Genomic DNA, 27,471 nt, shown 5'->3' with positions numbered 1-27,471 from the left:
CAAGCTCTGAGTCCTCCTGCATGGCTCTTCTCTTTGCACGATGCGTTCCAAACATCCAAAGTTTAGCTTCCAGTGAGCAATCTGACATCCCAGTTTCTTTCGTTCAGCCTTTCTAATGATGCAGCTTTCATAGCCAAATGTTGCAGCTGGGAAAACCAAGGCCTTGACAGTCCAGGAGCTGCTTTTTCAAGAGTTGACCTTTGGGACAACCATAACCAGAGAATTTGAGAATCTCTACAGACTTCAAGGCCTTGACAATTCACACCTTTGTTGTTTGCACTGTGATGTCCCTGCTCCTCAGTGGTTCATCTCGAATTGCCCTCCAGTAGCAGATGCTTCTTCCTTTCACGGCTACAGTCACAACCTCTGTTTTGCTTCAGCATCTTCTCCACACTTCAACACCTGCGGGGGGGGGGGGGGAGGAGGGAGGGCAGGGGGGCTGGCAAATGACACACTCGCTGGGATTTTCCTAACATCAAACATGCACTTTTGCACTTCCTTTTTCCGTCTCCATGAAGAGATTCCTGAATCTTCCCTGATCCCAGCAAATGAGATTCCATTATCCACTTACCTGAGGTTGTTGACATTTACTTAAGTTCATCTTCACGAACTGCCCCTCGGGCAGAATTTCAAGCAAAGCCCTTCAGAATTGTGAAGGAACTTTGATCAGAACAGAAGCAGAATTTGAATAAAGGAAGTGGTTTCCTTTGGGCTCCTGCCAAGCATTCTGCCTGCCAATGACTGGCATGGCTGAGCTACCAGGGTCTTTGGGCCAAGACCAATGATTTACACGGAACATTTGAGTGTGCCAGGATTGCCCAGGCCTCACCAAGCATTTCAGAGTGTACTTACCCGCCGTCCTGGTTTCCCCGATGGACCCGGAGGGCCTTGAACCCCTCGTGGACCCTGGAATAAATTGAACCAAAGGAGAATCAGAAGCTGAGGTTTTGGGGGGAAACCTGGTTCTTTTCTTTTGCCCATGAGGGCTTGGAGGAAAGGCCAGAGGACCCTCACCTCCCATGAGACCCCAGGCCCTCCACAGGATGGAGAGGTAGGGAAGGAAGCTCAGGAGGAGCATGTTACTAGGTGCATTGACAGCATGCACCTGGGGGAGAGAGCTTGGCATCGTGTTGCTGCGTCTCCCCAGAATAATTATTTGGCAGACTGCAAAATTCAAGAGTGAGCGGCCTAGAGGTGGAGCCTCACAATGAGGAGGCTATGGGTTCGATCCTAGGTAGAGGCAGATATTTCTCTCTCTGGGCACAATGAGAATATATCTGCTGGGAGGGGGGGAACTCTGTATTGGCAACAGGAAGGGCATCCGGCCAGTAAACACTCAGCTCCATTCAGTTGCCCAGACTCCACCCCGCAAGGGATTATGGGGTGGTTAAAAGAGGATGACTGCAAAATTCAAGAGTCTCAAGAAAGTTAACGAAGAAACAGAGCTATGCCCCAAAATTCTCCCATCGGACAAAAGAAAATTGTCTCTGAAAGAAGAGGAGTATCTCTGGGACACTCCCTTGAGGGCAAGGCCTGCAGGTGTGAATGCTCCACCTTGCCTTGCCCCATTAATCCCCAAAGGGAAGACCCCCAATGTCTCTTGGTGAGGGGGGAGCTCCTTCAGAGAGGAAATGTGTGCTGGCAATTTAGTGCACCTTTTTATCAGGATGTAGGGACAGCGTAGGTGCTCACCCATAAAACACTACACAAAAATAAAAATGCCCCAAACGGAGCAATTGTGCTTCATGGTCTTTGGGAGATATGCCTAAAACACAGTTTCCTGGGAACCTTTGGGGAAGCGCTGGGTTTGCTTCAATACTGGCATTGATTTTAGAAAGCTTGAGTGGTGCGGTGGCCTAGCGGTGGAGCTCTTGCCTCACAATCAGGAGGCTGTGAGTTTGATCCTAAGTAGAGGCAGATATTTCTCTCTCTGGGCACGTTGAGAATGTATCTGCTAAAGAAAAATTCCGCATTGGCAACAGGAAGGACATCCGGCCATTAAAACACTCAGCTCCATTTAGTTACCCAGACACTGCTAGGGATTATGGGGTCATTAAAAGGAGGTAATGGTTAATTTTATAAAGCTTCTCAATCAAAACTCAGTAGACTCAGGAAGCGAAGCAGAGCCGCCCACCATCCCCCACAAGACTGGCCACAAAAAGACCACTTCCACTTTGCAAGTCATTCCTACCTGAGGTCCCATGTCTCCTGTTTCACCTTTGATCCCTCCACCACCTGGGGGTCCCTGGGTGAAAAGAAACACTGTTAACAAGACACATCAGGAAAACAATCTTTAGGTGTCCAAAGGCCAAGTGGGAGGAGGTGGGAGGACCACTAAGATGGCAGACCAAGAAAGCCGCTCTATTTGGCCTTGAGCACCAAGGAGCATCTTCTACCATGCAAATCTTTTAACCAATAGAAAACACTCGCTTTCCGAAGGGTCTACAAGGGTCCAGCTGCATCCAGGCAGGAGAAGCGGGAAGCCTCCAAGGGGTTCAGATGTGGATTTAAGAATCGCAGAAACACAGTGGGGAGGAATCCCAAGGCTCACCTAGCCCACACCATTTTCAGTTTAAAAAGCCATCTTAAAGATGTGCTGCTGAATCTACCCTTTTAAGTTCTATTCTCAACAGGCATTAGGGAAATTAACTCAATAGGATTCAAGCTGCTAAATAATGACTATTGACAAGTAATGAGAGTCAACAGGAGGCTGGAACGGAAGGCACGATAGGTGCTTCAACTATCTAAAGGGCTGAATAATTGCCTTCCGTGTGATAACTGTTGTTGTTCCAAAAGACAAGAGGGAAAACAGGCAACTAGATGACCAGAAAGCTGATTTAGGTTTAGCAACACTAAGAGCTGTTTGCAGGGAAGGCATCCTGCCCACAGAGGGGAGGACACCATAGGCTGGGGGGGTCTTTAAACAGAAACTAGTAGCCACATGTCAAGTAACGCTGCATCCCTGCCTAGGGAGGGGTTGGGCCCTTCCAACCTAACCTTCAATGGAATCCGCCCTTGGTGTGTGATTTTTCTCAGAGCAAGAGTTTATTCCAGTTTCCAACTCCTGCCCCCAAAACTACTTTTTTTCCTGACTCCTTCACTAACTTTGTCCAAAACTGCAGTCCCAAGTCAGGGAAGAAAGGTGTTTTATCCAAGGCAAATCATTATCCAGTTCTTAAAGAATTCGACATCTTGCATAATGTGGCAGAATGTAAACATTTCTGCCAAACACTGACATGAACTGCAGAAAGCAAATACGTGAACCAACTCCAGCTTGGGACTGTTTCTCTGAATACCTTTTGCAAGGACAGGATCGCATTACATCCCCTGTGACCAGACGGTGAAGCCCCCCTGCACTCTTGCAAAGAAATTTGGGTAACAAAAAAACACAAAACAGTGAGAACCTGGCACCGCTTTGGCAGTGACAAAACCTTCAAAACACACGTGAGTTCCGGGATTCCAGGGCTGCTAAGGGGCGCCTGCTGGTGCTGCCTGCTTCTACGTCTCTCTTCCATCCTAGTAAACTATTTAACAAACTGGGACAAAGTTTGAATTGGTGTGAACAGTCGAACCACGGTTCCTTTGATGTGAGTAGACCATGAGGGAAGTCACCCCGGCTAGAAGAATGAAATATTTTGGGAAATATTACAGAAGGCAGAATATTATATTTCCCTAAAGGAGAAACACGCTCTTGGAAAGCAGCCCCTGCCTTTCTTAATAGCCCCAGCAGGACTGGGCCAGCCTGTCTACAAGACAAAAGGCCTTCAGCTCCAGGGTGATGGGATTGAGACATGGCCCTCCAGGACATAATAGGATTATCTAGCAGCCAGGCTCACTGCATTGCAAAATCACCTGGGGACATTGCATCACCCAGCAAGCTTCAACCAAACATGACTCCACATGGCCCATGGGAGTCTGACAGCAAGCAATAGAATACATGTCCTTGCCACAGGAACAGGAAGCTCAAGGGCAAAGCCCAAGAGAGGGCATCAATAACCCTCGTTCTCAACTCCATGTGGCCAGCTGCCCAGGACCTAAAATCCATGTGGTTCTGTCCCTCAATAAACCATCTTTCCAATCAGCCTCCAGGTTTCCAGTGTTTTTCTCCCCACCTAGAACTGAACCAGATGGATATTTCTTCCAACAACCATCATTCTTGGACCGTGTGGTTGCATCGTGCAAGAGTGTTTGCAGATCTTTCGGGAAACGGGTGTCCCTTGACACCAGAATAATAGGACCCACATTTGTTGTTTCACTTCCATGAAACACTTAAAATGTTACTACTCTCCAGGCATGTAGTCCCACCCAGCCCCACAAAATTAAGAATGACCCGATGATGCGGTTTTTGCTACCTTCCAATGACCCAATGCCTTCAGGCCCTGTGATTTGTGGGCTCAGGTTGTACCCCATGCCTCCCAAAATAGAAAGCCCATTGGTTCACCTCAAAGTTATGGAAAGTGGTGCCCAGCGCTGTGGGAAAGGGGATTTACTCACCATGGGGCCTGGTCTTCCGGTCAGTCCCATTGGGCCGGCTGGTCCCCTCAAAGCCAGCTGCAGGGAAAGAGAGAAGCGGCATGAGGGACCCTGCCAGGGGCTGGAGAGCCATCCAGAAGAAAGAAAGACCCTCTTGGCAGCCTCAACAGCCCCACTGGTGGCGATAAGCATCTGGGTCGGAGGCCTCTTGCTGATAGCGGGGGATGGAATGGGGGGAGGGGGGTTCAGGTATAAGGGACAAGGGACAAGCAGTTCTCCACAATTTGGAATAAAAAGATGTGCCCAAGAGGAAGCATTGAAGCCATCTTTACCCAGATGATGGAAGAGACAGGCAGGAAGCTAGACGGGGGTTCAGGGAGGGGAACCCAGGGCAAGAGGGAGGGAGGGAGGGAGGAGAGAGGAGCGGAGAGGGGAGAGAGGGAGGAGGGGAAGGGAGGGGAGGAGAGGGGAGGACAGAGAGGAAGGAAGGAAGGAAGGAAGGAAGGAAGGAGAGGAAAGAGGAAAGAGGAAAGGAAGGGAGGGAAGGGAGGGGAGAGGAGGGAAGAGGGAACAGAAGAGGAGAGGAGAGAGGGGAGAGGAGGAGAGAGGGAGGAGGTGAGGAGGGAGGGGAAGGGAGGAAAGAGGGAAGAGGAGGGGAGTGGACAGGAGGGAGGGAGGAGTGGAAGGGAAGGGAGGGGAGGGGAGGGGAGGAGAGGGAGAGAGGAGAGGAGAGGAGAGGAGGGGGCTGCTGTACTAGGACTGGACTTTGTCCAGGGCAGTCCAATATCCCCTCTTGTAGCCTCAGGTGGTTCTTTGGCTGTGCATTTTGTGCAAGGCTCTGCAGAACTGAATGAAACCAACCAGCATATAAACACCCACCCTGCTATTCACATGTGTTACACACAGGCCACTTAAAAGCATTCGCACTACAGGTAACAGGCAACCTTGGTTAGTTTTTCTGAGGATGCTGCAAACCTGGCCTGTGAAGTGAAATCGCTTCAGCCAGGAAGAGGGATCAGATCGATTCTGTCATCAGAATCAGTGCATTCTGCAAGCTCAGCACTAAGAAGTGGGCTAAGTGTCAAAGAGGCAAAGGAATCTTTGTGGGGATTTCCTCCCAAGAAAACCCCTGAGATTTACTTCTGAAGTGCAAGAGGGTGAAGTGCCCCATCTGAGCTTCCCCCTAAGGCAAGTACAGTCATATTCTCAGTGCAGCAAAATAAGAAGATTTTATATATATCTCTGGTTCTAGGAGAGAGAGAGAGAGAGAGAGAGATCTCCCAGAACCAGATAGAGAGGTAGGAGGTGAGAAGTTGGAGAATCTGGAATGATTTAACAACGACTTTATATCGCTACACGAACAACTTAAAATGTCACTGTCGTGTTTTATTTTTATTTTTTATTTTTTTTAAAAAACCCACTAATTAAAAAGTCATGTAGTTCCACGAGAGTCAATAAATCTTTGTGTAGGTAATGGGGCTGTCCACGTTTTATAACCTTGCAGGGACAAATTTGTTCCATTGCTTGAATTCAATACCTTAAAAGACGGGTGATTATCTCCTTCTGTAATTAAAACCCACCCAGGCCTGCAACTAGAAGACCCAGGAAGTCATAGGAACAACGATTAGGCAGTGAAGGGGAGTTGAGTCTTTAACTGCTGCCCAATTAAAAGAGAAAGCTAGGAAGAAGAAGAAAAAAAACACCTCGGCTTCCAGAGCAAAATTCAAGGCAATGCATTATTTCCCAAAAGGCTGCAAGGCTTAAGGCCAGGTTTAAAATCATAGGCAGCCCCCCAATCAGGGAAGAAGGTGCAGGTGGGTCTTTAAACTGGGCACGTCCGATCTGCATGTGAGGACTGTCCCACAAGGAGCAGGATCACATGTACCCACCCGAGTGTCAACCCTGAAGCTGACCTGACCAGAGCCATCTTGGAGCTTCAGTGTTGCCACACTGGAGCTGGGGGAGAGGAAGGGGAGATTAGAGATCGAGGATTTGTGTAGACAAAACAAAATACTTTCTCTTGAGAACCAAGGACGTTCTCTCACCTGGACGGTGGAAGGAGTGAAGTCAACAGACAGTGTCTTGATTGAACCATGTGATTGATTGATTGTTTGAAATTGTGGGAAAATTTTCTCTTTTAACTAGGTGAAAACCGCAGGAATCTTTAGAGTCGGTTTTCACCAGATCTGTGTCAATATATTTCCAATAAAGCTATTCTTTGAGGAATCTACTTGCCTTAAGAGTTTTGCTTGATGTGGAACTATTATTTGGACAGCGACCACTTTTGGCCCAATGGCTGCAAGATGCACCAGCATAGAGCAAGCCAGCTTTTTGGGCTAAGGGGGGAACCACGGAAATTTAGAAAACCCTACGGGCACCGTCCTAAATGAGGAGGTTCCTGTGTATAAATGGCTGCCTTGGGAGGTCTATGAATAACAGACCTGGAAATACCTACAATATCCAGATGCCCACTAGATGGCAGCCAAGACATAGGAAAGTCAATATTGCCATCTGGTGAGGATTCAGGGGGTTGCAATGCAGCTCAAATCATTCTTGTCTATGGACAGTCACAAGACACTTAGGTAAAGCTTTCCCTGTCCAGTTGTGTTCAGCTCTAGGGTGCTGTGCTCATCTCGGTTTCAATCAAACAATCAGAATAAAGCTTGAAGGGACCTTGGAGGTCTTCTAGTCCAGCCCCCTGCTCAAGCAGGAGGCTCTATACCATTTCAGACAAGTGGCTGTCCAGTCTTTTCTTAAAAGCCTCCAATGATGAACCACCCACAACTTCTGATGGCAAGCCATTCCAGGGATTAATTTGTTCCCACATTCAGGAATTTCTCCTTATTTTTAGGTTCCTTCTCTCCTTGGTTAGTTTCCATCCATTATTTCTTTTCTTGCTTTCTGGTGCTTTGGAAAATAAGTTGACCCCCTCCCTCTTTGTGGCAGCACCTCAAATACTGGAATCCTGCTATCCTGTCCCCCCTAGTCCTTCTTTCCTCTAGCCTGGTCATCCCCAAAAACTAACCCAATTGGTTCATTTTTTTTATTAGGCAAACAAGATTAAATCTGCCCTATGAATGCAGATACTGGCTTGGATCTTGCTCCTCCTTATCCAGCCAGGACCCACCACAAGAGCAAGGCAGCCTCCAGGGCCCCCAGGGGCCAGGGAGCAAAAGGCAGGATTCACCACCGACCCTGACTTCAGCTGGGCCATTTGCCTGCCCCCAACACACACACACACCAGCCTCCACCTTCCCAGTCCTGCCTGCAGTGGAGTGTCCCACATGATGAAGTGGGCAGCTAGCATCCAAGCTGGTACAAGAAGGAACGGGCTCATCCCAAAGCTACCCTGGGGCGTTTTGATGCTGGACCTCCAGAAAAAAGTGCAATTCACTCTGAGCTGGAACTGTGGGGTCTCAAAGACTTTTGGGGGACCTGGGCAAGTCAGAACTGTTTCCACGTGGCAGAAACGACCCGTGACCTGGGATGCTGAACCAGCCATGGGTTGCTGACTCTGTGTGGCCATTGAGAGGGAAACAGCCTTCCAGTAACAACAAAGCACCGTTTCTGAGCCAGAAGTGGGTGCTTTCAATCCCTCCCCCATTCCCACTAAGCATCCACAGGGGGGCGAGGGGGGGGGGCTCAAGGCTACATACAGGCAGTCCTTGACTTACAACTACAATTGAGCCCAAAAATCTCCATTGCTAAGCGACACAGTTAAATGAGTTTTGCCCCATTTTACAACCTTCCTTGCCACAGCTGTTAAGCGAATCACTGCACTTGTTAAGTGAGCACAAACAGGGTTGTTAAGTGAATCTGGCTGGATCTCCAGGGCCACGGAGAACCTGTGGGGCCCTCCCTGGGTACTCACCCTGGCCTGCTGCAGGATGGCTTGTGCTTGGGACTCCTGGGCGGAGATTAAGGGTCCTTTTGAGCCCCCGTCTCCACCCCCGGTGAACCGGAACTGCAAGGGAGCAAGAGCAGAGAGTCAAAGCTCGGCTGAGCAACCTGACCAAACACAACCATACACAAAAGAAGACCAAGAGCTTTTGCGAATCACAATTACTCAGCCATCTTGCTGTAAGAGAGGGTTTCCTCTTCCAGCACTTCTCAAGGCCCCCAGCCCCACACAAAACAAGAAGGGAGGGACCCTCCACCCCAGACGCATGTCAGCCCTCGGGCAGCCGACCTATAGGGTGCAGCCAGGCACCCATCAAAGGGGTAGAGAGAAGGAGAGCCAGCAGTCACCTGCTGAGGTCTGATTCCCAGATCCTTGGAGACCCTCCCTCATGCTCCTCGTGTTCCTCCAATGGCACAATGGAGCCTTGAAGTCTCTCTCAACTCAACAGTCACGGAAGGGGCAAAAGGGGGGGAAAGCCCCCAGCAGCACTTGCCAGGACAGGAAGAAACGGGGGGGGGGCCTTGGGGTTGATCCACAGAATTGGGCCACCGGGATCTCTTTATGCTGGTTGCGAGGGCTGACAAGGGGGCCTGAGAGAGTCCCAACCACCCTCACTTAGAAGGGCCGAGACCTGAGCTGTATCCTCCCAAATGGAGGCGGCTGGCTGGAAAAGAGAAACCTTGCGTGACCTTCCTTGTCTTTCTCCTCCTCCTCCTCAACTCCCCCGAAGGAGCCAAAGCCTTGACAGGAGCATCAGTCAGGATAATCTCTCCCTCTCCAGAGCGTTTCCTTTCCCAAGTTTTCTCCCCGTTATTTGCTGGCTGCTGGTTCTGCAAGCTGCAGCGTTCACTTCACTCTATGGTGAGGTTCTCCCTCTGGCACAAGGAGGGCGCAGAGCCCTTTGGCTGCCCACGGCTGGCCCTGACCGAAGCTTCCGAAGCAACATCGGGATTTGCAATCCCCTCACTCTGATCCCTATTTCCTGGTCGAATTTGGGGATCCCACAGTTCCACGTCTCTGAATGTCGTGAAGCTCAAGAAAACATTCAGACATCTCAAAAAATGGAGTGCCTTTATGGTTAACGTATATAAAATATGCTGTTAGGAGAAATACAATTTTACAATATAGAATTCCAACACTGGAAGGACCTTGGAGGTCTCCTTGCGCAACCTCCTGTCTTTATACCATCCTGGGCAAACGGTTGCGCAATCTCTTCTTCATAACCCCCAGGAATGGGGCATCCACAACTCTGGGAGGGAAGCTGTTCCGCTGTCAGAATATTTCTCCTTCGTTCCATGTTGGCTCTCTCTTTAATGAGCTTCCACCCATTGCTTCTTGTCCTGCCTTCTGCTGCTTTGGAGAATTAAGTCAACCCCTCTTCCCTGTGACAGCCCTTCGAGTATTGGAAGAAAGCGATGAGGTCTCCCTGAAATCTTCAAAATGTTTCAAAACGCCTATTTGTGTGATGGTTTCAACCATTATTTTCAAACACGTGTGGAAATAGAGCAGAGATGTTCACGGATGAACAGGTAGATGGATGAGACACAGTCCTAGAAACGGCGCAGTCAAGTCAGAAGACAGAGGTCTGAACTGAGAGGGCTTGTAGCTGATGCTCCTGCTAGTTCCACTATGCAGGACGAATGCAGGTTTTCAAAACAATTTCATCTCAACGTTCAAGAGGAACACATGGAGACAAAGAGGGGGCTGGAGAACAAGGAAGATCCAGAGGTGAGGAGGATCAAAGGGATCCCACAGGGCAAGTGGCTCCCTGCTCTTACAGCATCCTTGGCCACAGAGGGAGGCTAACCAGACCCCACTTACAGCAGCCTTTGGAGGTGGACCTCTGCTTCTGGACTTCTAATGCCACAGCCACCTCCCCCCACCCAACCCAGAATAGTGGCTACTTACACTTTAGAGCTGTGCAGAGCTTTGGACTTGAGGGGGGGAAAGTGGCTTTTCCCTCTTGGATTCTAAAGTGCTGCCAAGCCACAGCTGAGACAAACTCCTTGTCTGCACAGCCACCGAAGCAGGAATGCGCCTCCTTCAGGGATGACCTCCTTCCCACTCCTTCCTCTGTAGCAATAGCACTTATCACTTCACAGGGCTTTCCAGTCCTCTCTAAGCGGTTTACAGAGTCAGCCTCTTGCCCCCAACAATGTAGGTCCTCATTTGACCCACCTCGGAAGGATGGAAGTCAACCTTGAGCCTGGTGAGATCTGAACTGCCAAATTGCAGGCAGCCGGCAGAAGTAGCCTGCAGTACTGTACTCTAACCACTGCGCCACCGCGGCTCTCAGTGGGTCTGCAGTTGCTACTCAACGGAAGACATAAGCCCTGGAAATGGCTCAGTCATACTCACCGGCAGCATCAGCATTGTCCCAGGCGGGCCTGGCAAACCATCAGCGCCAGGAAGCCCTGCACGTCCGGGTGGACCCTGGCAAAGGAGAGCAAGAAGGACATCATCGGACACGGCAAGGTTGGCACAAAAAATTCAGGCTGAGCTGAGGCAGCACCGAGGCCACCCTGTCACTATCTGAATTCTAGGCAAACAGTCAAAATCTGATGGATTTGATCTGGAGTGAACACAGGAATTCTGCTTGGTTGACCTGCACATGAATGAATCTCAGCACTCGGTCCGTAAAGGGGTCACTGGAGCTGAGAGTGCTGGGAAAATTACGCCCTGGGCGGCCCTTCTTCAACCACTGCCTGCCAAGAGACGCCATCAATGCCCCGAGCTGGGAGCTCTGCCAGCCCTGCCACCTTTCCCAAAGCCAAGGGCTGCCTTTTCCTCGAGGGCTGCCAAACCTTTGAACCAAAATATCTGCCAGGTTTTGGATCCTTTAGGAAAGGTCGCACTGAGAAGTGAGGAAGAAAGTAAATGATAAAAAGTGGATTTCCTTAAAAACATGTCACCCCTCGTGTTTGATATCTGTCATGAACTGAAAGAATATCTGCTATCGCTATTTAAACCTGTGCCCAATGCCTGACGGAGGGCACGTGCTGCCCCAACCCGGCTCTGCCGGGGCTTTTAGGCCGTGGGGCACAGTGTGAAATCAAGGGGAGGGGGCGTAGTGTGAATGTAGCCAGCAGAGAGAGTGTGTGGAGTGTGGCGCCGCCTGGGGACTCTTGGTCCATCAGCCAGTTGCCTGGCTACCCACCAGAGAGAGATCACATTCATGTACCACCAGGATGGCCCTGAACGAAGCCTAGCCTTCCATGGATGTGAATTCCAGAAGAAAGAGGCTCTCAATGTAAGGCAGGGGGGCCCAATCGCTGGGCCACAGCTCACTACCGGGCCTTGAGCCCTTCCATACCAGGCCGCAGAAGTGGCAGGTGAGAGTATAGGCGCACGCAACCCCACTTGCGCGAGCAGTAGGCAAGCTCGTGTGGGCATGCTCTATGTGCACAAGTGGGGGGGTGTGCGTGCCCACCACTCATGCAAATGGAGTTGCGTGCACGTGCGTGCTTGCCCATCCCCTCTCCCCCCACATACACCACCCCCCAAACGGTCAATAAAGCCGGAAAGTTGGGGACCCCTGCTGTAAGGGAGAGGCAGTTGCTGGGAGCAATAGCTCAGACAAGGCTTCAAAAAGCAGTCAATAAAATACAAAACAGTAACGGATCTTGGTATCGTTGCTGCTCTTTAAATGACTTAAATACTAGCTCTTCCTTCCTATTTCATTGGATTTACAATTCATTTTTATTGGATAATAACATATTATAAAATACAAAGTAAATAGAAAAGCAGGGGGGCGGAAGGAAAGAAAAGTGAAGAAAGATAAGAAAAAAAGAAAGAAAAAGAAGTCAGTTGACTTCTGATTCTCTCTGTTACAGTAAAATAAGGCACTGACATCAAATCACAACTTTTTGCTTTTTCTTAATAACATGAACAAGCCATTTTGTAAAGATCTGTCCGTCTAACTGGTGAAACCCAAAGTCAGAGTTTCATTCTTCTCTATGTCAAGCATGGAGTTCAGAAGTGGACTCCACGAATAAACAAAAGTACTTATATTTCCAAATTTAAACGCAGGCCCTGTGGAATGGGAAGGAGGAAGAGACCTTCTCATGGGGAAGGGGGGGCGAGATTCATGCACAACCGTGTGGCCTCAAATGACCCCTTCTGCGCATCCTCCCTTTGGGGCAGCATGAAGATTGCTCCCTCAGCTTCACAAGGTGACCCTCCATTCATCCACCCTCCCACCAGGGACACAGCCCCCTTCAACTCTCTCCCCCTGTCTGAAAAGTGGAGCGCCCCTCTTCCTGCAGCAAAACCGCTGCTTTGAAGGCGCCTCTGCAGGGATGGGGGTTCAGCGGCTCAGCTGCCAGGGGCTGTGTGGGGCAGCTGGGACTGGGACGTGCCCCTCCCTTGGTCCCTGGGGACAGCCCTCGTGGCCTTTCTGGTGTTGGCAGCAGGAGAGAAGAGGCACCTGGCCTCTGCATTGCCATTTGGTGGGCACCCTTGAGCTACCTGCCCGGATGAGATAGAATAGAATGGAATGGAATGAAATAGAATAGAATGAAACGGAACAGAACGGAACGGAAGGGGAATTGGGAATACAAGGGAATGGAATGGGAAGAGGAAGAGCTGGAAGAGACCTAGAAGGTCTCCTAGTCCAGCCCCCTGTTCAAGCAGGAGACCTTAGACCATTTCAGAAAAGTTACTATCTAGTCTTTTCTTTAAAATCTCCAGTGATGAAGCACCTAAAACTTCTGGTGGCAAGCTGTTCCACTGGTTCATTGTCCTCACTGTTAGGAAGTTTCTCCTTAATTGCAGGTTGCTTCTCTCCTTGATTAGTTTCCATCCATGGTTTCTTGTCCTGTTTCTCTGGTGCTTTGGAGAATAAATTGAGACCCTCTTCTTTGTGGCAGCCCCTCAGATATTAGAAGACTGCCATCATGTCACCCTTAATCCTCCTTTTCTTTAGACTAGCCAGACCTTCAGCTGTTCATTAGATGTGGCAGGCAGCTTGTGAGACAGACTAGATTCTGGGGTGAATCTAATCACCCCAGAACAAAGCTAGAGCGTGTCCCCCCCCCTAAGCAGACCAAGAGCTTCTGCTGCTGCCCTGGGCGAGAAGGGGGCCCCAGGCCCAAGGCATGGCTGCTTTTCTGCTGCCAGACCTTCTTCCTTTTTCCTCTGTAAGCCACCTTTTTAATGCTTCACTAGAGCTCGGGCTGGCCCAGTTCAATTTTTGAAAGCAAATCTGGGGCCCAAAATTAATTTGTTCAAAACACGGCACATGAATTAAAACATCAGACAAATACAATATCAATGCAAACAGCCCACGAGAGAGACGCTGGTTTGGTTGCTTCCACCGGCAGATATAACTTTTACACCAGCTCTGCAGGCGAAGGGCCAGGTGTGTTTGTACAACATGCCGGCTTGATGCAGGTTTTATCAAGCCATGGGGAGCTTTTGTTTACAAAGGAAGGCATATTGAGAAATCGTATCCCGGATCTCGAGAGAAGCCAGCATCCGCAAACAGGACCTGCTATGCTTTGAAAAAGCCGGATCTCTTTCTTCGAGCCACCTACCACACTGTGCAACCCACAGCTTTCAAAACAGAGGGGTGCTGCCCTCAGAAGTGGAGGGCATTTCTGTCCCGGGGTGTAACAAAAATGCCACTTTCAAAGATTCCAAAGTCCTTGGAGTACAAGGCCAAACGATGGTCTGTCGACCACTCAGAGTAGGAAGGGCAGGAGTGGTAGCTTTGAAGACCAGAGTGTGGCACGTGAAGGGGCCATTGTGGCTTCTACAGCATGGAGGGGCTCCCCAGTCCCTGGAGAGAGAAAGCCCCCAAAAGCCTCTGAGGGGTCAGCCACTGCTGGCTCCTGGAGCCTGTTCAGCCCCGCAGCACCTCCGTAGCTGCTTCCAGTGAAGGGTCTAATCCAGGGGCGTCAAACTCAAGGCCCGCGGGCCGGATCCAGCCTGAGGGGTGCTTAGATCCAGCCTGGAAACAGCAAAGGACCGGCCCTCGGTGCCTCTGCCAGCATAACAGAACTCAGGGAGGCCTCATGTGCCCCACCGCACCCCGGTTTTGGCCACAACGGACTCCTGCAGCCCTCTGCCAGCAAAAACAGGGCACTGGGGGTGGGGGAGGAGACTCCATTTTCTCTGGCAGTTTGTTTTATCAAAACAAACTAAAAACAAAGCAAAAGGAGAAATGTTTCCCCTTTTGCATTTGAACATGCAAGAAGGGGCAGGAAAGGAGAAAGGGGAAAGACAAAGAAAAAGAAAAAGAAGGGAAGAGGGGAGGGAAGAAGAAATGAAGAGGGAAGGGGAAAGATGAAAAGGAAGGCAGGCAGGCAGGGAGGGAGGGAGGGAGGGAGGGAGAGATGAAGGAAGGAAGGAAGGAAGGAAGGAAGGAAGGAAGGAAGGAAGGAAGGAAGGAAGGAAGGAAGATTATAATGAGAAGGGGGGAGGGTCTCAGGGAAGTCCTACCTTAGCACTTGCCCACCACAGGTGCCCCCGACACGAGTCCCGTGTCCCACCCACCGTGGCCATGCCCACCCCCAGCCCTCTGAGGTCAAACACAACCCTGATGCAGCCCGCAGTGAAATCAAGTTTGACACCCCTGGTCTAATCCATTTTGACATTCATTTAGGGGAAAGGGGAAAAAACGTTCTATTTTCCTAACAAAAACATCTCCAAGAACATCAATAGCAACATCAAATAGCATGATAAGGAATTGAGATCTCCGTTAGCACTTCAAAGAGGAAACCGGCAGCCCAGAAAAACCCCAAAACGCCCTGCTGTTCTTTGGTGGAATAAAACAAATTGCTTTTCAAGGGCCATTTCATACCCTGCAGCGCCTTCTGCTGGTTACTGTAAAGACTGCAGGGAAAACTTTCCTATGGAACCAGACAATCCTTCATCATCCATTCAGATCTGGTAGCTATTCATCCTCCCGGGAAGATTAAGCATTTCAGAAAATCTAGCACATTTATTCCAACGCTGAAACGCCCCAGTGAATTTTGTGCAATTGAAACTCATCGTAAATTGAGCTGAATCTTCTGATTATAGCAGAATCAGATTAAATCTGTCCTTTTAGCGTTCATGATAGTTAATAAATTAGTCAATGCCTAATTGAAGAGCCTAAACAGGGACACAAACACATTAAATATAGAATAGCAGGGTTGGAAGGGACCTTGGAGGTCTCCTAGTCCAACCCTCTGCTCGAGCAGGAGACTTATACCGTCCCAGGCATATTTTCCTGGGAGTCCAACAAAGCCTTGGCTAAGGCTTATAGCTAAAAGATATTAGGCCCCGAGGGAGTCTCAGGCCAGCCCACTCAGGCCCTCCAAGGCCTAAAATCAGGTTTCTGCATTTCGTCTGGAGACGGGGAGGGTGTGTTCGCTTTGGCTTCCGCTCCCAGTAAAGCCCTCTTAGAAAGCAATTATACCTTAGATGGAATCAAAAGCTTCCAACCCTTCATTTGCCTTGCAGGACCAACACAGCAATTATCTCCGGGTCCAGATGGCAGAGCGAGGAGCAAAAGGGGCGGAGGGGGGTGCAGAGTAGAGGACTGTATTTTGCCTAAACACTAAATGCAGGCATGGAGGAGAAAGTTGTCCCGTATGATTTGCTTTTAAATGTAAAGTTGCCTCATTTAGGCTGTCCGAATGACACATGAAATGATGCAACAACGAGCTTGAACCAATAATGGGGTTCAAATCCCGTTGCTACTGGTTCGCTCGTGGGCGCTCGTGCATGCGCAGAAGCATCCAGCCAGGTGAGCGGAACCTCCCGCTGCCGGTGCTACCAGTTCACCCAATCTGGGTCAAACCGGTAGCAACCCACCACTGGCTTGAACCTCTTCCATAAGGCTGCGGCCTATCTCGCAACCCAAGGAGGGGAGATTGGAATGCATCCATGAGGCAACATACACACTCAAACACACAATGTAGGGAATTCCCCACCATCCAGTCAGAGCTGAAGAAGCTTCTTGGATGACAAGCAAAATGTCTTCAAAGAAAAAGAACAAAAAGTCCAGTTGCGTCTTGGAAAAAAAGCACTTGTGGGACCAGCTAAGGAAAGGAACTGGATTAAGGAAACTTTGTGTGCAAATAACCTGGTTCAGAATGATGAGAATCTCATGGCTAAGGATGGGTGTTTTCTGACTTCCCATCCTCACCCCAACATTGCCTGCTGATGGAAATAGACTGAAATGAATTTGCAGTAGGAAAATGAAGCTGCTAAAGTCAGTCCCAACCGTGGACTCTGCCGGGAAGTGCTGAGCGCTTCTTCGCAAGAGACATTCGGGAAAAGGTTGTGGGAGGGGAAGCTTTGCTGGGTGGGGGGACATAATTTTATCCTGCACTGTACTAAGGACAATGTGGGTCTGGCAGGTGTGCAGGAAAGCAGATTCTGGCTTCCTGCCATCACCTCATGAGCAGCCAATATGTCTTCCTCTTTCCTCCATTCTGGACCCACCACCGGAAATAGCCTCTTGGAAGGAGAAACACTGAAGATTTCTGCATCCCAAGAACCCTCTGCCTTCCACGCACACATTTTTACCCCCAAATGAAGGGGGAAGTTTCATATCAAGGAGAGTTGGGCAGCAACTATCCACCATTCAAGAACAAAGGAATGCAGAAGGAGAAGCTCTGGAATGTTAGAATTCAAACCAACAAGCACCAGCCATGCAACACCCCAGACTTAACCACTGTTATTTATTATTATTATTATTTAAATTTTAAATAATTAAATAATTAAATTTTAATATTTAAATAATATTATTATTATTTAAATGTTTATACCGCCCTTCTCCCGAAGGACTCAGGGCGGTGTACAGCCAGAAATAAAATACAGAATATGTACAGTTAAAAACGAATTAAAATATAGCAAAATTACGAAAACGGCTGATAATTAAAATTTAAATTTAAAATATTTAAAATATTAATAAAACCCCAATTTAAAATCAAACTATTATGCCAGTCCTGCTTGAATAAATAAGTATGTTTTTAGCTCACGACGGAAGGTCCGAAGATCAGGCACTTGACGTAGGCCAGGGGGGAGTTCATTCCAGAGCGTCGATGCTCCCACAGAGAAGGCCCTACTCCTGGGGGCCGCCAGCCGACATTGTATGGCGGACAGCACCCTGAGGAGACCCTCTCTGTGAGAGCGTACGGGTCGGTGGGTTGAAGCGCACCCGAAAGACCACAGGGAGCCAGTGCAGACTACGGAGCAGTGGTGTTACGTGGGAGCCACGCGCGGCTCCCGTTACTACTCGCGCAGCTGCATTCTGGACTAACTGCAGCCTCCGGGTGCACCTCAAGGGCAGCCCCATGTAGAGAGCATTGCAGTAATCCAACCGAGACGTAACCAGAGCGTGAGTGACCGTGCATAAGGCATAGGGCCGGGCTATTTACGGGACCGCCTTCTGCTACCGAATACCTCTCACCGACCCGTGCGCTCCCACAGAGAGGGACTCCTCAGGGTGCCGTCAGCTAGGCAGTGTCGTCTGGCGACACCCAGGGGAAGGGCCTTCTCTGCGGGGGCTCCCGCCCTCTGGAACGAGCTCCCCCCAGGACTTCGCCAACTCTCGGACCTTAGAACCTTCCGCCGTGAACTTAAAACACACTTATTCAGGTGCGCAGGACTGGATTAGATTTTTTAGCTTTTAAATTTTAAATTTTAAATTTTATACTGATTTTAATTGGTTTTATTATTTTTAGTTCAATTGGCCGGCTAAATATTTCATTTTAAAATTTATTTTAAATTCATTGTCTATCTATGTATTTTAATATGGCTGTACACCGCCCTGAGTCCTTCGGGAGAAGGGCGGTCTAGAAATTTGATTAATAAATAAATAAATAAATAAATAAATCCCGGTCAAGGAAGGGACGCAACTGGCGGACCAAGCGAACTTGGTAAAAGGCCCTCCTGGAGACAGCCGCCAGATGTTCATCAAAGGACAGCTGTCCATCCAGGAGGACGCCCAAGTTGTGAACCACCTCCTTTGGGGCCACTAACTTGCCCCAACAGTCAGCTCGCCCCCAACTCATTTCTGTATCCTGCAACAGATGCCCTGGGTGCAATCCCAAAAACAATTGGGGCATCCCTTGAGCACTGTCACCATTGACAAAATCATCATGAGTCAATTGCAAAAGGCAGTTCACATCCTGCAACAAGTCCTTTAACACCATCAGACCTTAACATCTGCCGAAACCAGGACTTTGGGAAGGACTCAGTAGGTGGATAAAAATGTCAAATACCGTCCAAACATCTGGCTGACTGTGCAGTGAACCATAATAATAATAATAATAATAATAATAATAATAATAATAATAATAATAATAATAATAATAATAATAATAATAATAATAATAATGACAACAACAACAACAACGACAAAAGATTTGTTATTCTTCAGGAAAAAATATATGGCGTATTTCAAGGACTAACCAGTTGCGTTTTGGGATAATGTGTCATTGCAGATCGTATCTACTTATTGTCCACACTATGAAATGGACATGATCCAGAAAAGGTGCTAATCAATATACCTCAGAGCCTTTTATTTATTGACTGGCCTGGGGTGTCTATGTAGCAGTTTTGGCCAGCTGTTCCTGGGCTTCATAATTCCAGGTGATTGCAACCTCAGAAGAGGCCCTTGAAAATAGGAGGCTCTTTCTTTCTTTTCCTCCCTCTCTCCCTCTCTCTTTCTCTAGCAAGGAAGGGTCTCTCCCCCCCCCCCGCACCCCATGTGCCTTCTATCAGCACCAGGCCTGGCTTGTGGATAACATGCCCCCAAATGGCTTGCAACCTCCCCCAGCTAGAAGTCTGGGAATGCAACGGTTCCCTCCACTCCAGGTAACCCTACCTGCAAGAGAACTTACCCTTTCTCCAGGATCTCCCATTGGCCCCGCCGGCCCCGTTGTTCCTGGAGGGCCTGGAAGCCCCTGAGGGAGGAGAGAAAGAAGGAAAGTCAGCTCCAAGGGAAGGAGGGGAGAAGCCCAGGAGGGACCCGTTTACTTCTGCATGGTCAAATTGACCTGGGAGGGAAGCCACGGAAGCAGCTGCCTTCTGCAGACTTGCTCTGGCCACAGCCGAGAAGACCCATCCACATCCCTGGGGCCAAAAGGCAAAGAGAGGCAAGCAACTTACGGCTGGGCCTTCTGAGCCAGGCGGCCCTTCGAGAAGCATCCCCTGGAAAAGGAAGGAGGAGGAAGAAGAGATGAAAAGCACAGAACAGCACCAAGTTCCAAATATCAGCACCAGCTGCCTCCAGACGACCCCACTCAGCCTTACCCTCCCCCCACACACACCCCACCCCCGTTGCCAGCACTGCCTACAAGCCTCCCAGGCACGAGAGGAAAAAACGGACAGGAGGGAGGGAGGGAAAGACAAGCCCCACAATTTAGCTAAGTTCCAGTTTTGTCTGCTTGCCCCCAATCCAGCTTTGATGAACTCAGGTCCTACAGGGTGCCGGTGGAAATAATACGTGAAATGAGCTGACATTATGGGCCCTCCAACCATCAGGAATCCCCGATCACTAACCAGGAAGGCCCTGGTCCTCCTGTCCCACAGATCTGCCCAGGCGTTTTTTCAGGCTTCCCCTTTGTGAATTCAAGCAACGGTGAGAAATGAGAGTTTTGGCTTCTGCATTGCAGGACCGAAGCTGAAGAGTGGGAGCTGCCAGGGACCCGACCCTGAAATGGCTGAGGAAGCACATCTGCATATTGAGAAGACGGTCCAGGGTCTCCCCGACATCTCTTTCCCTGGCTACGTGAAGGCCAGTTGATGGATCCCAGGACACGGACAGACCACCTTGGGAGGAACTGAGGAAGCCTTGAAGATGCCCTCAGGAAAGGCCTGTTCCTCAAACAGAGATGCTGTCGGGAGCCTCTTCCTTTGGCACCCTTCACAACGAAGGACTGGGGGGCTCCTGGGCCCCTTTAATTCCCCAAGGATCTGCTGGGAGTCGGAGGGTCCTAAGACCGTCCAGGGGCTGCTGCCTTGCAGGAAAGAAAGGAAGGCCAACAAGAACCGAATAGAAACAGAGCTGCTTCGGAAGAAAAATGGGGTGCCCTGCCAAACTGAGGCCAGATTCCTATTTCCATCAAGGTCTCCAGCTCCATGAGGCCTCAAACATTATTGGGAATAAAGATGGGGAAGAGAGAGTGATGTGGTGGCCTAGAGGTAGAGTTTTCGCCTCACGATCAGGAGGCTGTGAGTTCAATCCTGGGTAGAGGTAGATATTTCTCTCTCTGGGCATCCTGAGAATGTAACTGCTGAACAAAACTCTGCATTGGCGACCGGAAGGGCATCTGGCCATTGAACGCTCTGTTAGCTCCATTCAGTTGCCCAGACTCCACCCCGCACGGGATTATGGGGTTGTTAAATGATGATGATGAAGAGGGATACCTTCCTATTTAATTGTGGCTTGACACCCAAAGCGTCTCAAGGCGGGCAGGACAGGAAGCCGGGCAGGGGCCCAAGGCTCCTGGCTACACCCTCCAAACACAGAAAATCCAGATTTGTTATTTGAAGAACCCTAAGTAGCCACCAAACAGAGAGCAAGGTGGACCACCTGGCAGCTTCCGTACTGGCACCCTCAGGATCCTTGAAGTGTAAGACAGCAACTGATGCCACCCGTATTTCTACTTCACCCTTCACGAACACAACACACCTCATCTTTGCCGGACAAAGAGCTTCATGTAGGTCCAACTATGGGGAGACCCTGGTCCTTTCTGGCTTCTAGCACTACCAAGATTAGAGAGAAGCTGTGCTGGCCTTCCTCCATCATTCCCAGTGCTCCTTTCCAGGAAAAGGATAGTTTGCTGATGGTAGAAGCTCCTCCAAGGAGACAAGGGGAGGCCACGCTCGCTGCTCTCTAAAGACAGGTGGGGGCGGCTCCTCCTCCAACTGTCCATAACGGACAGTGGGGTCTTTGAAGGAAGCGGGCAAACATGCCAGCATTTGGTCTTGCTTACTTCCCGGAGCTTGGCAAGGAGCTCCAGATGTTTGCATGATGATGAGGGCCTGTCTTCCTGGCAGGGAGAAGCATAGGCACCTGCCTCGCAGTCCTGTCCATACTTACTGGAGGAAAGCTCGGGGGTCTCGGGAAGCTTTATTCCTCCATCTCCCCCCCCCACTTGTAAATCTTGTTCTCCAACAAGACTAAGGACAGAGGAAGGGACCGAAAACCACCAACCACCAGAGAATGAGCAGTAAACCTGGGCGAAGACCGTCGGTTGTGGGAGTGCGGCTGCTCAGGCGCTTCTTGGCCTGGTTAAGCAGCTCATAAGAAGACAGCAGCTCCTTGACGAACGTATCTTGTCTTTTATGGACGCTGAGAGCCTACCCACCAAGACAAATTCCTTGTGTGTCCAATCATACTTGGCCATAAAGAATTCTATTCTATTCCCAATTAGGGGCAGCCTTTTGGAGCACTCTTGGACTGGGGAGGACAAGGCAAAGACAAAGCCAGACCTGCAGCCAGGGAGCCATTGAGACCAAGGAGGCAGGAAGAGCCACCCTCAACTGTGGCATCACCCTCTCTCAGCCCAGCCTACCTTGCCAGGTTGTTGTTGGAAAAAAGAGGAAGAGGGCTATCTATGCTGTCTTGAGCTCCTGAAGAAAGGTAGGAGGCACTTATGGGTCAAACCAAGCGGGTGGGCCGTGATACGCACATCCAGGGATCAATTCTCTTTTATCTCCTGGATGAGGAACCCAAGAAGATCTGACAGAACGGGCTTCCTGAAGGTCCCACCACTGACAAAATGTCATTGCCAGGCACCCGGGATTTGGACCGTCTCAATTTTAATCCTAGACTATTATATTTTTGAAGAGCTCTGCAAAACAAAGCTCCTCCAAAAGGCATTGAGGGACAAATCATGAGGAAGGGTGCAGCCTCGCACTGATTGTCTATAAGTGTATCATTTGATTTTTGCATTTCATCATATCATATCATATCATATCATATCATATCATATTATATTATATTATATTATATTATATTCTGGACATACAGCATCAAAGAAGTTGTAGAAATGAATAAATAGACAATTAAGCAAAATTCGTTTCCACTTGCTCTGCCATGAAGACGCTGGCGAGAACTCTCAGCTGTCAACTTTCTGGCATAATAACCAAGTGGGCAGTGCATTGCAGGACTCCTGGAAAGGTGAGAATTTTGTTTGCCTTGTCCAAAAAATCCCAAACACTCACAAAAAAATCAGCAGAAAAGAAAAGCTCTGAAGCCAAGGGAGGGTTTGGGAACTGAAATGATCTTAAAATCATTAAGACTGGAATTTGATGTTTAAGGCATCACAAACCTTTTCTCTATCTGCACAAAAGATTAAAGTACTTTCTATCAAAGTCTAAACATTTGCACGAGAAAAAAAGAACAATCGAGTGGTCAGCTGGATTTCTGCCATAGAGATCGATTATGCCTCCAGGGGTCCAAATGTGCTTTATATGGCTAAAATAGAGAGGGGGAAATAAGTTGCTGAAAATAAATGCTAGTGAGTTGAAATTATCCACTCCTTTAACAAACACACCACCACACGAGGCTCACAAAAATATGTTCATGCTACCAAAGAGATGGTGGGAAAGGAGGGATAAAGGCTGGACTGCAGCACACCTGGAATTCCCTGGCATCTCTACAGGCAGGTGCGGAGACGCCAGAGTCACAGGTGGGGAGAGAAGCTTCCAGCGCCCAGTCTCAGCCGTGGATCAAAACTGGCTCTCCAGTGTCTGCTGGACTGTGGTACCCATCATCCCAGGCTGGCTGGAGTTGGAGGCAATTGTTGTGGCCTCTCAGCCACTGGCCCCTCCAGCAACTGAATCAGAGGAGGAGGAGTGGGAGTCAGGACCAGCATCAGGGCAACCTGAGTGGGAAGAGGGAATGGAGCTGGCAGAGAGAGAGAGAGAGAGAGAGGGAGAGAGGCAGAGCCTGGGCCTCCGTCAGCCCTCAGATGGAGAGTCAACAGCCCCCAGTCTGGAGGTGGCTGATGAAGAAGAAGAGGAACAGCTGGGTCCACTGCCTGACATGTGGCTGCACAAAAGGCAGAGGAGAGGAGAGCAGTGGACATCTATGGGCCGGTCCTTGCGAAGGAAGAGCCACCGCTGCTAGTGAAGCCCCACCCTAGCTCTGGGGATAAAAGGCAGGGGGCGGAGATGAATAGGTGTGGCAGACAACTATTCATCTTCTGGACGGACGGACTTGTTAGCGTGTGGTGAGAGAGAAACTTTTTACAGGGGCTGCTGCCGGCATTCCTAATAAAAGCATCTCTTGAGTTCACCTCAGAGGGTTTGCCGTGTTTGGGGAGCTGGGTCAGAACAGCAATGACACAGTGCACAGTGAAGCAGGACAGAGGGAAGTGGTCTCTGGGTGTGGCTTTGGGAGGTGATCCTTCCTGCATCTGCCGGTTGTTGCTCAGGCTGCCTCTGGTCCAGAAGAACACCATGTTCTTCTGAAATAGTGCCAAACCCTTGTCTAAAAAGAGCCTAGCTGGTATCAGCTGACACACCTGGGCAAAAGCGAAGGAAATAGTGGCAGAAGGCAGTTAAGTGGCAGATGTCTTCCACTGGAGGGTGACATTTAATGGGGGGGGGGGAGGGGAGAGAACACGCAGGAGACCCGAGCAATCCCTGCCCTCTGGGCTCCATACAAATAAGGACGGGGCCTTCGTTAGGTGCCATGCCTGAGGCAGGGCAGGGATCGTCAATGGGGACAGCGCATTTTATGCTTGCGTTGGTTCAATGGCCAGCGGAGGTCTTTCCCTCAGTCCTGAAAGATGAAACCTTACGGAGAGACGCCAGGCTCTATGCTGCTGGCCTGACATAAGGCTCTGAGGCGCTCAGTCACACGGAGGTGCTACTGACACCTACATGGTGCGTCTTCTCAACAATCAGTGCGAGAGAGTCCTGGCCTGAGATGAGGCTGAGATGAGGCTGGGGCTTCCAGTGAGGCCTCGACACACAGCCGATCACAGGGCAGAAATGGCCGTTTTCAGAGTCCTCCACATAAGCCAAGAAAAAGGTTCCACAGGCTCCTTGGCCAGCCCACTCCCATGTGTGCAAGAATCCCAACCTCCACGTAAGAGACCTCCATCCCGTCCTATATCACTGTGTTTTTGACGTTGCACACATGCGTGGATGGCACGCACGAGCAAACTGTCGTGCTTTGTGATGCCATATGCATGCGTGGGTGCTGCACACACGAGCCAAGAAAGCGTGCGCGTGCATGCGCTCACATTTCCGGTGCTGGGAGAACCAGTTGTTACAGTATGGGAAGCCCACCTCTGAATGCAACCATTAAGGTTCAGACTAAATACTCTGGATCTGGTTGCTGGAGGTTCCACAGGAAATGTAGGTGTCTCAACTGTGAGGTTCTGCAGCACACCTTAACCTGCAAAGCAAGAACACTTACTGGCTCAATGATGGCTGGCTCCCCCTTCTGCCCCTTTTCACCTCGAGGTCCACCAATCTGCACCAGAGGAAGAGAAAGCAAGTCAGGCATGTGGGATAACAAATGCAAGGAGGGACATAAAACCCAGAAAGAAATGCAAAGCACCAGCACTTTTTTATCTTTGCAGGCTGACTGGTTGTTGATGCTTGGTGAATACACAATTCAATCTGCAACCATCTTGGGACAGTTTCTTTAATAAGAGACTCACCCTGCCGGCCTGAATTCATCCCACCCAAAACCTGGCGGCTTCTCTTTCTGTGACCCAAAGGCGCTACATCCCGCGTTAATTTTGGTATAAAGGCAAATTGCAACTGCAAATCCAAACTCGGAATTTGCTCTGCATTTTCAACGAAAGCTTTTAAATAATTCCAAGTATTGGGACATCATCTTCCATTGTCTGTTGGGGTCTATCCAGTTATATACACAAATATAGACCTCCCCAGTCAGTTATGTTTCAATGAGATTAGAATAACAGAGTTGGAAGGGACCTTGGAGGTCTTCTAGTCCAACTCCCAGCTTAGGCAGGAAACCTTCCACCATTTCAGACAAATGGCTATCCAACATTTTCTTAAAAATTTCCAGTGTTGGAGCATTTACAACTTCTGCAGGCAAGTCGTTCCACTGATTAATTGTTCTAACTGTCAGGAAATTTCTCCTTAGTTCTAAGTTGCTTCTTTCTTTGATCAGTTTCCACCCATTGCTTCTTGTTCTACCCTCAGGTGCTTTGGAGAACAGCCCGACTCCCACTTCTTTGTGGCAACCCCTGAGATATTGGAACACAGCTATCATGTCTCCCCTAGTCCTTCTTTTCATTAAACTAGGCATACCGAGTTCCTGCAACCGTTCTTCATATGTTTTAGCCTCCAGTCCCCTAATCATCTTTGTTTCTCTTCTCTGCACTCTTTCCAGAGTGTCAACCAATGGAACAGGATTCACTGGTTGCTTCTTTGGAATTTGTAACAATGGCAAGAAATGGCAAGAATGCATTCAAATTGGCAGAAAGAGGTTGTGGTTAGCCTCCTATCCTGGAGAGGTTGTGTCAGCTTCACTTGGGGATTCATTGAAACCTTCCATTTAACCTGGAGCACCGATGCTTTTGCAGGCAATGGCCAGAATTCTCAGCATGAGATCCCATCAGCTCTGGCCCATCCATCTGAGCCAAACTCTCAGACACAGACAGAGTCCTTCCTCACCCCTTCATAAATGGTATCCTGGTTAGCAGGCATTCCGGGTCCAATGTCAGGGGAATCTGTCCTGTCGAAGTAGCCCTCATAATACCCTTCTCCATACTCAGTGACGGAGAAATCTTTGTCGGGATCTTCTCCACCTTCACTTACTCTTCCTGTGCTCTGAAATAATAATAATTATAATTATAATAACAACAACAACAACTTTCGAATACAGATGGATCATTATTTGGAACACAATACACCAGATATCACGGCTGTCGAGGGCCGTACAGTTTATTGATATCACTGTATAGGAGACGCCAGAGTCGAAGAAAAAGAACTGGGGAAAAATCACAAAATATCGTGACCTGACCATCGAAACTACATGATTATGGATGAAACATGTAACAGTGATACCCATTGTCATTGGGCACTTGATACCATGTCCAAGACTTTTACAAAATACATCAAGAAATAGCAGCTTCCTGCAATAACACCAGTGGAACTGCAAAAAACTATGCTACTAGGAACATCATATATTTAAGAAGATACTTGATTGATACCTAGGACGCTGGCAGCAACCTGTACCAACCATCAGTGCCAGTCAATGGTATTTGTGATACATTTTAAAATGTTCAGTTGACTGAGTTTCATGATTAAATAATAATGATAATGTTAATGATAAAGATAACAAAATACAAAGGCCTACAAATAGAAATAGAACGACTATGGCAAAGGCAAGCAAGGGTAGTACCAGTGGTGGGATTCAGAAAGTTCGCACCCCTTCGGGAGAACCGGTTGTTAACTTTCTGAGTAGTTTGGCAAACTGGTTGTTGGAAGAAATCATTAGGGCAGAGAACCGGTTGTTAAATTACTTGAATCCCACCACTGGGTAGTACCAATAGTAATGGGTGCCTTGGGAGCAATCCCAAAACAACTGGAGCATCACTTGAACACTATCGGCATTGACAAATTCACCATCAGTCAATTGCAGAAGGCTGCTTGACTTGGAACAGCTTCCATCCTGTGACAATATCTGTAACACCATCAAACATCCAGATTTGCCTATCTCAGATCCTTGGTAAGGTTTCGATAGGTAGACAAAAATGCCAAACCCAGTCTGAACATTTGGCTGACTGTGCAATGATTAATGATAATAATAGTAATAGTAATAATGTGGAAAATGGGCTACAGGACTCAGGACTGTTGGCTGAGCAACCAGGGCTGGCAGCTGCAGAACTACTGGAAATTGTTTACCTCTCACAAAAATACAATGATTGAAAAACAAAGAAATGATCAAATCCAACAAGAAGAGGATATTTGAAACAAATGCACCAGTTCTGGAAAGAACAACATCCAGAATCAGAAATAACAGAAGAGAGGCTAGCAGATCAACATCCATTTATAAAACGAAATTAAGTATTCACAGAAGCAGAATTGGAAGGCCTTCAAAGGTTCACTCAGGGCAAAGAAATCAAAGCCTTGCCAGAAGTAACTCCGAATGTAGAGGCAAA

The 27,471-nt window shown here is 48.9% G+C and overlaps 1 protein-coding gene across 1 annotated transcript in view; it reads right to left on the bottom strand.

Moving 5' to 3' along the window:
• The window catches only part of COL5A1 (collagen type V alpha 1 chain), a 240,437-nt gene that overhangs the window by 113,859 nt on the left and 99,107 nt on the right, over nt 1-27,471 (bottom strand). Inside the window, exons 8-16 of the mRNA XM_058159325.1 lie at nt 25,982-26,137; nt 24,750-24,806; nt 19,481-19,522; nt 19,213-19,275; nt 10,733-10,807; nt 8,345-8,437; nt 4,495-4,551; nt 2,192-2,245; nt 853-906 (exon numbers count right to left, since the gene is read on the bottom strand). Of these exons, the coding sequence (XP_058015308.1) occupies nt 853-906; nt 2,192-2,245; nt 4,495-4,551; nt 8,345-8,437; nt 10,733-10,807; nt 19,213-19,275; nt 19,481-19,522; nt 24,750-24,806; nt 25,982-26,137 (651 nt within the window). The remainder of the gene's footprint in view (nt 1-852; nt 907-2,191; nt 2,246-4,494; nt 4,552-8,344; nt 8,438-10,732; nt 10,808-19,212; nt 19,276-19,480; nt 19,523-24,749; nt 24,807-25,981; nt 26,138-27,471) is intronic.

Source organism: Ahaetulla prasina, chromosome 16 (assembly GCF_028640845.1).
Source record: "Ahaetulla prasina isolate Xishuangbanna chromosome 16, ASM2864084v1, whole genome shotgun sequence".
Classification (NCBI taxonomy): domain Eukaryota; kingdom Metazoa; phylum Chordata; class Lepidosauria; order Squamata; family Colubridae; genus Ahaetulla; species Ahaetulla prasina.
This window is presented reverse-complemented; position numbering and strand designations above follow the sequence as displayed.